The following is a 15560-nucleotide window of genomic DNA, read 5'->3' as shown; positions in this document are numbered from 1 at the left end:
CCTTTGTCACACACAGGAAACATGGATATGACAACATTTATTCATGAAACACTTGTTCACACATATCATGTTCACGCTCATGCTCTTCCTGTGGCAGCCAGTGATTAGAAGATGAATCCTGCAGTGGTTCTGTAGTCTATTTACAAACAGAGTGCTCTGACAATTGTGGATAAGTTACAGTATCTGTACAATCTGAGGCATCTCAAGCATGAAAAAACACATCAATTGTTACAGCAGATCTAAAGTTGGAATGATTAAAAAAATGCACTTTTAAACTGGGGAAAATAACACATTGTCGTAAAAGTCCACTGTGTATGCATTGCATGACTCTGGCCTGTAGAGCACGTAACAGATAGTACCCCGTGCAAGAATAAATACAATTCATTAAAAAAAAATTAAAATGTACAAAACATTTAGAAATATGTCCATACCCCCTCCCCAACACCCTAGTGAACACTGTGAATGTACAAAACCAGCTTCAAAGCTCTGACAGACAGTAGTTGTGCAGGACCTTCTCCCATACTGCGACTCTCTTTCCAGTGATTCATACAGACTTTATTCATGATCAAATCAGCTCCTGAAGCAGAAAGTTTGATCCAGTTTTTAGCCCTACAAGAGATTTTTTTTTAAACTCATGATTTTCTTTGTCTTGATATTTACAGTCCACACTGTGCAAAGGCAGGGCAGCAAAAATTTGTGAAACTGAGTGCCAATCAATCTATGTGGAGTCAGATTTCATTGGCTGTTAAGAATAGTGTTCATGGTCATGCCAGGTTGTCATCCAGGGCTTCTTTTCCAGGTTCTCCCAGTTACCGTTACCAGGGTTTATCGCTCTCTCTTCCCGTCTGATCCGAACCGCATTGTAACTGGGAACCTTGTCTTCATATTTGGCACGCTTAAAAAAGCCACACTGTGGGGAAGAAAAGCAAAAACGCAATTAATGTTTTGTTTGAGAGAAGGCTATTTAAAGGCGTTCAGGGAAAGCAAAGCAGATTGATGAGATGTTTGTCATCAGTCTCTTTGACAGGCGCCAAAATGCGATGAATCCAGTGATAGGTGTAGACAAGCCATCTGTGCACCTCTATGCAGAAAAGAAACCTGCTCTAATGCCCCTGTTTTTAAATGTAGAAAGAAAGAAACCTTCACACCAAGTGACTGTAAGTACAATAGCAACAAAACAAACTGGAAATAGAAGAAGAGATGAAATCGGAGCGATGCAGAATAGCTCCCCCATGGTCTTCATTGCTTGTCAGCCATCACCTCCCCTGGCCATGCAGGTAAACTGTAACGACGCACACATAATCATGTGTGAAAATCTTTTAAGCATAAAGTCTGAGCAGAAATAATCAGTTGGCTTTTATAAATGCATTCATGTCACGGGGCCACTGCCTGCCCAAAAACCAGAAAAGCAGCGCTTTTGTAGCAAGAAGGAGCGAGAGAAGACGTTTCACTCATTTGTGGCCGGCCGGGTAATTTTACCCTCTCTCTCTTTTTTATGCATTTGATGTCAGTCTCTCTTTTTCTGTCGGGTCTTCTTTATTCTTTTTCCCAAAGACTCCACACTGAGGAGAGGAAAATTATTAGAAAATGTGTGTTATGTAGACCTACAGTTGTGTTACAGACTGCTTGCTGTAAGTGTACGGTATGTGTTTTTATTAGCTGGGAGAGCGTGTGTTCCAGGTTTGTGTTGTACCTTCCACAGAAGGAAAGCCAACAGGGCCAACAACAGCAGCCCGAACAGGATGGACAGCACAATGATCCACCACGGCACTCCTCCATACTGAGCTGCACGCCTCTCTGGGAACACCGTCAGCATCACCTGTGAAACACAGAACATCAACATTAAAATATCTGGACCAAAGTGTCACATACTCTTCTACATGTCCTTTTATTCTCTCTATTTATAATGTACAGAAGCTCAGGTATTTTACACTGAAGTCAGCATTTCAGACCTTTAACCCTTTGTTGGGTCCAGGATAGTCACATATTGTAAAATCTTTTTACTGTTGTGTTTAATTACCTGTGTCTCCGCATTTTTCAGCACTGTGTTCTTCGCTGTGCTCTCGACGTGCAGAGAGGCCTTCACCATCACCTTCACGTGATGTAACTTTGAATATTTCTGGTTAAAGAAAAAAGGGAGCAGATCAAGTTTGGATTGTGTTGGGTGTAATAAAGAAAATAGAGCCATCAACACATTAATTTACATAAAAACAATTTTTTTTTTTTTTTTTTTTTTTTTTTTTTATTATTTTAGCTACAATGCAGAATACAAAGCTATAAAAGTGTTTTAATTCAGTAATGATCCTTCATTTAACCAAAAGCCAAGTTATCATACAGTCCTCTATAAAACTCTACGTTATAGATTTACTAATAGGGACCATCCATCTATTAAATGTTTTATTAATAATGACCCACAACATGTGATTTAAACTGAAAGTGAATTAATTATCAAAATTTATGGAAATGATGGGAAGTTTATTTTTTTGTAAAAATAAATAAATATCGGTGCAAAATTAATACTATTATGCCAACTGAACACATGTACATTCAGATTTAATAACCCTTTAATGCTGCTCGTTTAAATTTTTTTGGATCAAAAGTATTTATCATAAGCTTGTCAAAAATTATTTGTGAGCCTCTTTTGTCCTCTCAGGACATTGAAGCTGATTCTAGCAGCCAATATTAAAGTTTATAACCATCTAAAATCCTGACAAAATCCAAACAGCTGAGTAAAACCGCTTTACAGTGTGTTTACCTCTATGAAGGTGTGGTTCCAGAGGCGGGAGTGGAGAGTGATAACTGCATTACTGTCCAGGCCCCGCAGGGGGCAGCTTATCGTCACACAGTTTGCCCCGCTGCCACAGGCCTGTCAACAATAGGAGCAAAAAGTTATCACTGGATTCCCCTTAGAAAAAGGACATAAAATATAATATATGTGAAAAAACAATAGAGTAGAACTTGGTTGTGTGGTGTTACCAGAGTCTCCGATTGCTTGCCATCAATTAAGCGTGAAAAAGTGCCATCGTCGCTTTTCTGGGTGTTTGCTGCTTCTCTTCTCGTCCTGGTGTTCACTGATTCCTTTAAACAGAGAAGAAAATGTTCACTCAGCTAATGCTAAAACTATATTAAGGTCAATATCTTAATATATTTTTTTGTCAGAAGAAAAATAAATCTATCAACGTAAAATTGTCCAGTTCTTAAAAGTAAACATGAAAAGAAAAGAAACATCAAGTAACCACCAGACATTAACATGATGTTTTCACAGACCTTGTTTTGAGGGTTGATCTCCCCTTTAGGAGTGCACTCCATCTGATCCACTCCTGTGGCGCTGATCTTCATCAGGTAGAGCAGCCACTTTCCGTTAGCGATTTCTTTCGGCCACTCGATGTTCATGGTGGCGGTGTCTGTCAAGCGCTTTCCCAGGTTGATTATCTGTAAAGACAGAACCAATGTTCACAGCTAATATCGTATATAAAATCCAACCTGTTCACAAACAATGTTGGATTGATAATAAATGCAATCAAATAAATAGATATACAAGTCTATCAAAGACACTTTTGATCTCGTAGTTTTCGTGTACTCACTCTGAACTGGTGTGTGATGGCACTGCCCATGTCATTTTCAGTCTTAATGGCCGTCTCACCTTTGACCTCTCCACTAAAGTAGACCTGAGATGGCTGTGCTTGTCTGTAAAGAGAGAAATGCACCATTAATAACACAAATCACTTGCATACTTGTGTGTTTTCTGCACATGTATGTGTCTGTTTCTCACCCAGACACAGAGAGCTGCAACAGGATGGCCACATTTGCCTTTGCTTTGACAGGAGCGAGTTTCAGCTGGTCGCTTGTCCTATCAGATCAAAGTTTACACACAAGTCAACTCGGGTACTCATAAGGAACTAGGAATGTTATAGCATACATTATGCATTCATTAAAATCTGTGCATTATATTCCAGGGGTGTATCTGCTGTATTTGTAATAGTAATCAATGTTATTTAGCTGTTTGTGTTGTAGGATTATAAGTTAAATATACTTACGTTTTCAACTGGAGCTCAACCTCCAGTTCAGAAGTGTTCAGAGAGATACCAGATGTACTCAAAATAATGTAGAAGGTTGTCTATTAACACACAGACAAACACAATTTTCAACAATTAATGATGATACTTGTGAGGAGGAGTCAAGACAGAGTCAAAAGGTTATTTTCTCTCACCTCTGTGTCACGTTTGAAGGGGTTTCCAAGCTCACAATCAGCCTTAGAACCATTTTTATTGGCCATGCAGGCTACCGGCCGCTCCTGAAATCAATAACACGTTCCAATCAGAACCACAAATTGATATGTGTGTTTGTGTGTGTGTGAAAGAACATGTCAGAGAAGGAGAAACTCACATTAGGTGAAATGCGGTAAGCAGAGTAGGTCAGGGAGTGTGGCAAGGAGGCGATCACGAAGGCTTCATAAGCATCATCTCCATTTCGATTGGTCACTTTGACCTCCAAAGCGATGTCCTTTTGGTCGCTGAGCGAGATCACCGGCACACCGTTCTCCCTTTCAACAGACAGAAGTTATGAGCCTGTATGCTGATGAGTGTCTGTGAGTAAACTTTCTCACTCTGTGTGAGAGGGAGTGAGGTAACGCTGTCTCGCATGAAAATTTACACTCAAATTAGCCATAATGAAATATTAAGTGTGTATCCTCTTACAGTTCCAGTGGAGTGAAGGTATCTTCGTCAGTTGTCCTGTGGCCGTAACGATATTTCACCTCCAAGTTGCTCTGACACACATTGTCCCTGCCACAACCCTCCTTCAGGAAATTCACCTACAAACACATTTACACACATAAAAGATCCCACAGTGACAGCAGCAACAACATCTACAACAGAATATGTCCTTTGAAAAGTCCATACACTGAGCAATGCACACATACACACCACTGATCGAGTTGTCATTGCCGAGTTGGCGTCCAGGACGGGGGCCAGTGGAGGAGTTGAGCTCTGTCTACGTTTACGTGTGGCGTCCTGGATATCCACAGACACATCGATGGGGATCCCATGTAGCTTGTCTCGAATGTTTTCCTGGAGGACGACGACGACGTCACACAACATTACCCACGACCCACAAAGCACTTTGATCACAAGAGAACGCGGAAGTTTTCAATACCTGTACGGCAAGTTGATGAGAAATGCAGTGCGTCGTTTTTTTGCTGTCCATGGTGAAGGTACCTTTGGATTCAAAGTTATTTTCAGAGGCAGATGACCCAGTGAAGGTCACCCTGGGAATGAGACCGTTCGCCCTGTGGTCGGCGTCGGCCTCGAGGGAGTATGCCACCGCTAAACGGGAGAGATGAGGGGATAGAGTATAAGAGAAGGGAATGTTGCATGCAGTTGGTTTTTTGTATTTGTAAAATACAATAAAGATAATATTTAGGCAAAGAGAATAAAAGGAAGAAATTTGGCTTATCTTACTCAGTGTGGGGGTGTAGCTCTTGGGGCTGGCAGTGTAGATGAAGCACGCCTTAATATCCAAGCTGGAGACACAGTGCAGTGTATTCACAATCAGACACAGCACTGGCAGACTTCTTTACAGTGTTTCCACATTTATTCCATATTACAGTTGTGCTTAATGATAAAAGATATGAATTCCCTCACAGGCCGGACCTGTCATTTAAAACTCAGAACAAAACAAAGGACAAACGCACCAGAAGGCGTTGCCACAGTTCTTCTTGGTGAGGTCGATTTCGTTCGGCAAGAACTTGATTTCCTTCTTGATGTTAATAACTGGACGGGCTCTGAGAAAACAAGAACTCAGTGAGCACCTCGGTAAACGTGATGACAGGCACGTGATGAGATTATAGTTCTAGCTCACTCACCTGTAGACAAACACAGAGTCTGAGAGGGATCCGACAGCCAGGTCGGGATAGGAGTTGCTATCCAGGTCCATGTTGCCTGCCAAAGAGTAGCCGAATAGCTTCACCCCTAAAGGCTGACCAGACATCTCCTAAAACAAGGGGAACACACACTTACTGTACAGCCCTATCATCTAAATTCATGCTTGGATTTGAAAATTCAAGCCTGTTGTGACCCAAACCAAACAACCAATCACAAGTAGAGCTCTATATCATGTTATACATGTCCACACTTTCCCTAAATGAGGGTTTCGAAAGCTTTCAGGGTTCAAGCAGCACAGTCAAACTGATTTAAACGCATTTTTTAATACCTTAAGAATACAGTAATTTTATTTTCTGAGACAATGGTACACATTTGAAGAAAACGTATATGTTCCACACATTTCTCAACCTAACAGCCTTCTTACCTCACAAGGCTGCAGCAGAATAAAAAAGTCATTTTACCAGTTTATTAAGTACCTGCGCAGCTTTGTCAGTGAATTTTCCTTCGGCTGATCCATGGAAGATGTAAACGTGCCCTGCGCCATTATCTTCATAAGGAGCTCCCACTGCAAAATCTGACAGCAAGAACAACAACAGTGACTTACATTGTGGTTATTTATGTGCTTTAAAGACAGGACATCAAGAATGACCAGCAGACAGTAGTGTACATATGCACACACACAATTACTGCCTCCTCACCATTGTAGCCGTCCTGATTGATGTCTCCCAGGTTTTCCACAGACAGGCCAAACATGGAGTCCTTCCGTCCGTCTATTCTGATGGGTTTCGCTTTGTTCCAGTTTCCACCTGGGTTGATGTAGATGTAGATAGCTCCTCCAATTTCTCCATCTTTCTCAAAGTACTGAGGTGCCCCCACCACTATATCCTGCCAACTAGGAGCATCACATTTTCATGAGTATACAGTCTGTATACAGTCACAGGTTCTATGCGTCATCCCGAGTCACTCACCCATCCCCGTTGAGATCCAGCACAGTCAGATCGTAGCCAAAAGACGAAGCCAGTCCCTCCCCTTCGAGAGTGTACTCTTCCAACAGGATCTTGCTCGTGGTTCCGCCTGTCTTCAGAAGCACCACTGCTCCGCTGTGGTTCGCTCTGGGAGCTCCCGCCACCACGGTCAGCTGGCCCTTCTTGGTCAAACTCTTCCCTGAATCCAGAGAGAAGCCTGAGACAAAGAGAGACAGAGGATGGTTAGGTGTTTCTTTGTGTAAATGGAAGAACCAGAGTCACGGTGAAACTTCTGTCTTTTACCCAGGTAGCTGTTGGCAGGAGCAGGAACCAGGTCAGGCTTCTTCTCAGTCTCATCTCCCGCCTCAAATGGACCATCATCGTAGATGCCCATCTCTATGAATGAGTCATTGTTTTGTTCCACGCGTACCACGCCTTAAAGAGAGCAGGGGAGGGGAGATGAGATGAGACGAGATGGGTTAGATTTGAATTGCAATAAAAGAATGCAAAACTCATAACAGTCATCTTCATTGAAAAAGTAATGGCAAACACATGACTGAAAAAAGCTGCACCGGCAAATCCCTCCATCATGAACAGTGAACATCATAAATCAGAGAAGAACATGTGCTGGTGAGGCCTTTTACAGTCAACATTGATGCTGTTGTAACTGCATGCCTGCATGTCACACACTAGACTACCTTTCCAGTTATAAGCTCCAGGAGCCCCGAAGATGAGGTAGTGGTAGTCCTTGTCGAATGTGGCAGAAAGGCCCTGCTGGCAGGAGCCGAACATCTCGTGGCCCCGGGGCCGGCCGTCACAAAAATGCCATTCGCCTCCGTCTCCATCAATTCGTTGGCCGCTGATTGTTAAATCCTGACGCAGCACGTAGCAGCGGCCAATGATATCGCGGGACTCTATGGCTGTGTTGACATTGGTACGGCGCTGGTAGCGATGGGCGCATGTCTACCAGGGAAACAGAAACAGAGGCGTGGTTCAGTGGAAGCAAAACTGTTGGAGTGACAACAAATTAGTTTTGTTGACTAGTACTAATCAATTTATGTTGTTTTTAAGATACCAGTTTGAACAACTTTGTAGCAATGTTGGTAATCATGAAATTGTTTATGTTTGGATACAAATGGTCTTACCACAACTTGGCCTCCTGGCCCCTGACTGCTGACTGTCACTCCCATCCACTGGTTTTCTTTGCTTTCTCTGGTTATATCCTCTACACAGAGACAAACACCACAAACAAAAATACATAAAGGGAGATTGTAATTCAAATATTGGGGAAAAGAAGTCCAAAAACACATGACAGAAATGCACAAGTGTCAGCAGATATCTCACCTTCATTATCAAAGTTAACTCTGGTGCAGCCAGCGGCGGTGGAGCTCATATCACAGTTGTAGAGTCCTCCGGTCACTTTGGCCTTTTGGCCACGCAATGCTTTTGCTCTTGGCGCACCGACCAGCAGCCTGCAACAGACACACACACATATATATATATATGAATCCAGCCTGACACCATAGGCAGCACAATCAAAATGCTCATTGTGACAGTGGTAACACTCTTCTGACATCTAGGACTCGACATGAGGAAGACTCTGGCATTTCTTCCAGTTGCACATCACATTATCACACATTCCAGTCGACGGTGCCACACAGCAGCCATATTCACACGCACTCACAAACACGCACGCACATCCGCCACCAAACTGATGTTCCATGTCCTCACAGTCTAACTGTGTCAAAGACCTCTTTCAGCCGCCTGCTGTGGATGATTGAACCGGGCTTTCTATCTCTCTCTGTGCACACACACACACACGCACACACAGACGCTGCCTTTGTGGACCAACGACAAGGGCAAACGCCACAACCAAGTCTTGATGATGGGCATCCAGTTCCCAGGTTTTCCTACAGAGTAAATCAAACACTTCACTAATGTCATGCTTTGAAATGTTTGAAATGATGTTTTGTGCAGGTTTACAGCGGAGAGTAGGACACGTACACACCGCTAACACACTAATCTCTCTCTACGTGTATTGTAAGTTTCCTGGATCGCTTTCTCTCTCATTGGCTTGCCTTGTCTGCCCGATGACCTTCAGAGTTAATGTTGTGCAGCACACTGTCTTCACCAGATGAGATTAAGCAAAGCCATTTTTAGCTGGAATACAAAGCATTCTCAGATACACTCACCATCTGGGAGGAGACACACAGCAGAGTGAAGAGATGGGGCCTAACGCGATCAGCATGTTAGACCTCACTAGTCAACACTACAAACACTAACTGCATGAGGGCGAAGATGACAGACTATGAAGATAACTATCTGATACAGAATAAATCATTATGGATACTGATTTCAGCAGGCGTGATGAGGATTAGCAAACGACTATAAATCAGACAAAAATATGGCTGCTGATAACTTTTCACATAGTTGCACACACTCGCGTGTCTTTCAGGAACCCCAGAGAAATGATTATGTAATTTCTCTAATATAAACTGCACTTAACGACAATAGACTCCTTTTGCACGATAAACAAGTGTGCACCGTTTATCCCATTTTAACCACTGCATTGCTTTGGCCTTGTTTTAAAAACCAGAACAATATAATTTATGTTGCTATCCACACATCAAGTGTTCAATCCAGCCTTTGTTTAATTATAAAGGGAGTGATAACATTTTAAATTTGATACCACAAAACCTGGTCAACTATCCACCTCTATGTGCACTACCGTAGCCTGATTTGAATGAGTCATCACATCAAAGAGAGGACTGGTGACTAACAACGAGTCCCAGGTGGGTACATCTCCATTCCCATCATCCTGTGAGACAAAGGAAATCAGGAGAATGGACGGAAAAATCTCTGCCAAGATGTACTGGACTCTGGGGAAATGGGGGTCACTGGGGATGGGGTCAGAATTATACTGTAGCTCCGACTTCTGCATAATCACATTGTTAAACTCTGCCTCAGTGTTCTTTTGAGGTAAAGGCAACTAACAATAGAGCAGTTTCTAGTTACACTAGTTGATTACATTTGATCCAAATAACAAAGACACTGAACTGAATCACAAGCTCGTCCCAAAGGACAAATTTTACCTTTATTGCTACACAATATAAATATTTTCTGCAACAGAAGAGAGAAACACTGACATGATGTCGGTGACTAGCGCTGTGATAACGATGACCTGCTGCTCCGCTGACAGTGACCCTTCTGTTTATATAATCATTTACCACCAGCAGAGGAAGCTCCAACACACAGGCTTGGACTACAGGAAGGACTAACACAAACAGAGAGAGAGAGCGAGAGAGAGAGAGAGAGAGAGAGAGAGAGAGAGAGAGAGAGAGAGAGAGCGTGTGTGTGTGTGTGTGTGTGTGTGTGTGTGTGTGTGTGTGTGTGTTTGGCCCCAAGTGTGTAGTGATTTCCAAACAGACACTCACACACACTCGGACACACAGACCAGCTCTGCCTGCGCGGGACAACAGACCGACTTGCGCAGAGTGGCCACTGTAGAGACATCCCACTGAGTGGGGTGTGTTGTTTTTTGTTTTTTTTTAACAGCAGCGAACTGGCTGCCGGTGCGGGCACAGCCCGTTGCTTAGCAACAGTCAGTGGCACCCTATCAACTAGAGGCGTTCACCTAATGGATTGCAGAAGTTCATGACGTGTTACACAACTTCTCTCTCCATCCATCTGAATCTGTTGCTTGTATTTGGTGCCCAGATGTAAAACTGATTTATGATCCTCTCAACATTCTTTCAGACATCACCTCTTTTCTTTTCTTCAGCTCCTCTCTCTTTCTCTTTGATGTTGGATAACCATAACTAACCTGAGGGGAACAAGAGGGGTTCAATCTGACTCTTATGCTTGATCTCTATCAAATGCACAGACCACATACACAAAGCTGACTTCAGTATTAAACTTTCCAGTCTCTTCTATCATTTTTGGAATGTAGACACAGCACAACATGGACATTACGGAACCTACTGACATGTCTTGTTTTCCTGTCCTTTGCAGCCTGTACATCCTTTATTCTCAAAAAAAATACACACAAACATACATTTACTGTCTCCCACACATTTCTCACAGTCACTCCAAGCTCTTAAACTTCCCTGAACTCTCAGTTGGTCTCCCCCTCCCTTCCTCCCTCCCTCTCCCTCTCACCACTCCTGCATTTTGCACTTTCCCTCTTGATTTTATTACACAGACAGCTCCATCTGGCAATTATGACAAAGCATGGAATGCCCCCCCCCCCCCCCCCCCCCCACACACACACACACACACACACGCGCTGGGACAGACGCATGCACGGATGCCTGCGCAGGTCCTGCCCTCTCCTGCAGGTACATGTAACACTAGTTGTTGCAGGGGATGAAAGACTGTGGAAAATGAAAGTGTGAAAAAAAAGTTGGCATGCATGACTGGCAAAAGGATTGTGACTCAGGGTGCACACAGCCATGAGGAGACAAACATGGGGGAGGGGGGGTTCAGGGGGGCACAAGCGCACACACGCTACCACTTACTACAGCACACATGTTGTTGAAATGCACATTAGCATGTGCAATCACAGGAAAAGAAAGTTTATCTATGTATCTCTATATATCTATCTATGTCTATATCTATCTATCTATCTATCTATCTATCTATCTATCTATCTATCTATCTATCTATATCTTATCTATTTATGTATATCTATCTATCTATTCTATTCGTCCATTTTATTTTGCCTCAGGTTAGGAATGTATCAAGCAGCAAACTGAGCTCTCTGACAGTCTTCCAAATGACTGACAACAAGGCAACGCCTCAGTGCTCAGCCACAGCATGCATCAGCACCATTAAAACACACCAAACAGGCACGCACACACCCACGCACGCACACACGCACAGGCAGTACATGAACGCATGTGCATGCACACAAGTCCAGTGTCCACAGTGAGAGCACATTCCACCTCTACAACAGCAGTGTGAGCACTGTCACTTGCAAAACAAACACGGCTTACTGCGCCAACATGCACACACAAATCCAAACTTAAATTACAATGTAACATGCTGCTGATGGTTCAAGCTCAACCGACTGTGACAAAAAACTTATTTAACAAACTATTCAACTATATAATTGTATTTTGAAGTGATTATGGTAAACAGCTCTTCATAATATTGAATAAACCCACTAAAATCCTGCCTGAGAATACATCTCATGACAAGTGCTGCAAATAAATGATTTTGTTTCTAAATTGATTTAAGTTTAGGTAATACATTTCAGATATTTATTAATACTCCCCCCAAAATTGTCCAGAGCCATAATTGACACATTTAAATTTCTTGTTTTGTTTGGCCAACAGGCCAAAACATGAGGAGGAAAACAAGCACACCTTCACATTTAAGTGGGCAGAACAAGCAAAGGTTTGGCACATTTGCTTGAAAACTATTTAAATAATTATCAAATTTGCAACCAGTCTATTATTCAATTAATCTCCTAATTGCTTGAGCAGTTGACACACCCACTCAGTCTACATTACTCCTGCAGGTAACTGTTGTTTTCCAGCTCACAGAATCCAACTCTGCTCTGTTTTCTTGTGTTTAACTTTACAACCTGAAGCAGCGGGACTCTGTGGCAGCTATGGTCTTGTGCTGATCACCATGTGTCTTTCATTTAGACACAGCGTAGAACTAGGACAAAAACTGTCACTGTGTTTGTGACTGTGCAGCTGTGGTAGAAGTGTGTAAATAGGTTTAACAACTAGGAGGAGGTTAAAGACTTAATAACTCTGCAGTGTTAATAGTGCAGCGTATATTGTGGTGGGTAGACACTGTTGTGCTGTGACCCTTAAATACGTTGCACTAAACTACTACTTCAAGCACAGTTTCACCCCGTCTGTTGACAAGGCACGAGATAGAAAAGCCGGAGTATTGATCATTTCTGTGTAAAAAGTCAGCTAATGGGAGCAATTTACACAAGTAATTCTCAGGATTAGATTTTGATCCTCACTGCAGGCACTCACGCTGTCTGCACTGCTGGTGATAGAGGGTTAGGTTTAAACTACAAGTACACAGACTCAATATGTTGAGGTATGTTGTCATAATGTTGTATTCCAATATTTCCAAGGCAGGACTTTTGCTTGTACTAGCGCTGTGTATTGGCAAAAATCTGACAATACCATGAGCATATTGTGATATATTGTGTTATTGTAAGCAAAGCGATATGTTGGGAATTTTTTCCTCTTGTTTTAGGGAAAGCTGTCATGGTATAAAGAACACACTACCATATACATATAATACAACCATATACATAAATATTGTAAGGTCTCAGCCTGACAATGTTAGGTGCCCTCAGATGACTCATGTTGCAATTTGGCACTATATAAATAAAACTGAAATGAGTTAAAAAGCATATTTTCTTGAGCGTTTTCACGTCACAATGCTTAGGAGCGGTACCCAAGCCATTTTGGGCACCACCGAAGCCAAATGTAAAATCATTGTGGAGAGCATCAAAACTAACTGGATGACTTTTCCCAGGTATATGGTTGCTGTTGGTCCCCCCCCCCATGGACTTCTTCAGCAGGTTTTAGGCATTTTGGGTGTTTTGCATTCATCTGCTCAGGCTTTTGCAGATTTTGGGATGTTATACACAAATATGGTAATAATAATGATGGTAAAAAAAATTGTGAAATTGCATATTTTTAATTGAATTACATAAAACTTTCTTGGGGGAAGACACCCAAAACCCCAACCACATAAGTGCAGCTGAGTCTTTCATAAACTTTGGGTAAACGCTGCTTTTATTTTTTTTTTGCTTTTTTTTTGCTTTTTTTTTTTATACAATCACAACAGTGAGATCTGCATTTGTATTTATCACAGTCCCTGTAGCTTCCAACACAATAGCACTACTTTTTGTGCCATCTAAACAAAGGAATCATCATGAATACTTGCGTGTAGACTGTTATTTAAAAATACTACAGGGTTTTAGATAAGGGATTAAGTATCACAAAACATAAAATAAATTGTTTTTTTTTTTTTTATATATATTCTATTGCTACTTTTACTGAAGTGAAGGTTTCTGAATAGCTCCTTCGCAACTAATCACGGAACTACATAACTATTTGAAAGTCCCTTAATCACAAACATCGTTGAACATAAGTCATTCTTTTTGGTTTATGACGGAACAAAGTGAACCAGATTCCCAGATGAAAGAATCTGACTGCTCTGATCTCAGGTCAGTTTCAAATCAGTACTCGGTGGCAGCTGGCCTTTATGCACAATGACAAACTCCTCTGAAACGATGCCCATAGACACGCCACCAGTGATTCAATGAGATGTCTCTGCTTTAGGAGCCAAATTTTTGTTCTCAGCTAAAAGTCGGCAAAAAAAAAAAAAAAAGAAAAAACGAAAAAGAAACGCGAGTGCGCGCCGAGTGCACGCGCATAAAAAGCTTATATGCAGGTCCAATAAAAACAAACAAATAAGTAACCCGGTATGAAAGATTAACAACCCGGCTGGGACTACAGGTAATCTCACAAGATGCGTATGTAAAAAGGTACAGCGCACTCTTTGAACAGGTTAGAGGAACTTGTTTGAGGAGATTTCGTTAAAAGCAAAACCGTTTTAAATGTACCTGCGACACACCTGCGGTGCAGCTTTTAGCACTGTTGTGATACTGCTGGCTGAAAAGTTGTATGTGGCTCTCAAAAGACAGAAGGAGAAAGGAGTTTGCTCTCCTCTGGCAGCTCTAAGAACCTGAAATCAACTTCCAGTAGTCTACAGCGCAGTGACATTTTTGATTATATGGTGCACCGAAGTTATTTTAAAGAGAGAAATGCGTGTTCCCGAGGCTACGACGACGCACAAGTCCATTAATTACCCTGCGCAACCGTTTCCCTTTGAAGAAAAACTCGTGGTTCTTACATTCTCTTATCCGCCGGTTTGAGCTGCCGGTGCATGGCGAGAGAGAAGCCGAACAGGCTCCCCGGGTCCCCGTTCTTCTGCAGGACATTCTCGGTGTCCAAGTTGAAAGCCGACAGCCGTCCACACCCCAAGAGAAAGGCGACCAGCCACAGTCCACAGGTGATCGAGTCCTCCATGAAAACGTAAAGCTCCCTTGAACTTGTGAAAGGTGAGTCCCTTAGTGCAGCAGGAGCAGAGTGCGACTGAGTAAGACTGCTGCTGGAGGGTTGAATGTTGTCCCACTTGCTGCTCCTGCTGCCGCCCCTCCCCTCCGCGTCGCTCACACACGCAATCCTTCCCATAAACTCTGAATCCTCAAACTGCGTGAAATCCAGTGTCAAGTACAGTATTTCAGCAGGAAACCATTAACGCCTTGTAAGTTTGTTGTTAGTTTGCAGCAGGTCAAGTGTGATCTAACTGGGTCAGCGACGCCCGAGGATGCCTGAAAATAAATGTTGTGCTCAAAACTTGTGCTCCAAGCCACAGTGGCAGCTTTTGACAGCAAATCTCTTAAGTGTAACACTAATAACGGCTGCTGTTAAACTCCCCAGGAAATAGGCATAAACAAAACATCTTCTAAATCCCACAAGAGGGAAAATATTGGCAAAAAAAAAAAAAAAAACAACCCGGAGTAATCGGCACATTTGTTCAAAGCTCTCATTGTGAATTGTGCTTGCTGAACATCAAAGTTCAATGCCGTATACAATGAGAGGAGAGAGAGAAACATGCTGGTACAGTAGTTAATCAATATAGTAACTTCCCCCAAAAGTTTCCCAGT

The 15560-nt window shown here is 42.4% G+C and overlaps 1 protein-coding gene across 2 annotated transcripts; it reads right to left on the bottom strand.

The window, feature by feature from the left end:
- Window positions 1–18: 18 nt before the first annotated feature.
- On the bottom strand, window positions 19–14996 carry itga6b (integrin, alpha 6b). 2 transcript variants are annotated; one of them, XM_069157075.1, is made up of 26 exons: window positions 14744–14996; window positions 8192–8319; window positions 7993–8072; window positions 7546–7810; window positions 7151–7282; window positions 6851–7064; window positions 6581–6774; window positions 6359–6456; window positions 5864–5991; window positions 5693–5782; window positions 5460–5521; window positions 5155–5324; window positions 4926–5069; window positions 4698–4813; window positions 4387–4543; window positions 4211–4294; window positions 4038–4117; window positions 3773–3850; window positions 3585–3687; window positions 3268–3432; window positions 2977–3078; window positions 2756–2866; window positions 2021–2119; window positions 1694–1819; window positions 1480–1562; window positions 823–910 (listed from the first exon to the last, which is right to left on the bottom strand). In XM_069157075.1, the coding sequence occupies exons 1-25, from the start codon at window positions 14917–14919 to the stop codon at window positions 1494–1496; spliced, it is 3171 nt and encodes a 1056-aa protein (XP_069013176.1). In that variant the 5' UTR covers window positions 14920–14996; the 3' UTR covers window positions 823–910; window positions 1480–1493. The 2 variants fall into 2 exon arrangements, with proteins under 2 accessions (XP_069013175.1, XP_069013176.1); XM_069157074.1 differs by lacking the exon at window positions 1480–1562 and having other exon boundaries at window positions 19–910.
- Window positions 14997–15560: the final 564 nt, after the last annotated feature.

This window comes from Embiotoca jacksoni, unplaced genomic scaffold, assembly GCF_022577435.1.
Source record: "Embiotoca jacksoni isolate LCO1_2020_lvr unplaced genomic scaffold, fEmbJac1.0.p SCAF_22, whole genome shotgun sequence".
Lineage (NCBI taxonomy): Eukaryota > Metazoa > Chordata > Actinopteri > Embiotocidae > Embiotoca > Embiotoca jacksoni.
The sequence above is the reverse complement of the archived record's forward strand: the minus strand, read 5'-3'. Positions and strand labels throughout refer to the sequence as shown.

Bases quoted from the DNA above. Each gene is read 5' to 3' on its own strand.
- itga6b (XM_069157074.1), bottom strand. From the start codon at position 14,919: ATGGAGGACTCGATCACCTGTGGACTGTGGCTGGTCGCCTTTCTCTTG. The intron at 6,457-6,580 runs GTGAGGAGGCAG...TCTTGCTGTCAG, and splicing joins CAATCAGGACGGCTACAATG to ATTTTGCAGTGGGAGCTCCT. The intron at 5,992-6,358 runs GTACTTAATAAA...CCCTTGTTTTAG, and splicing joins TCACTGACAAAGCTGCGCAG to GAGATGTCTGGTCAGCCTTT.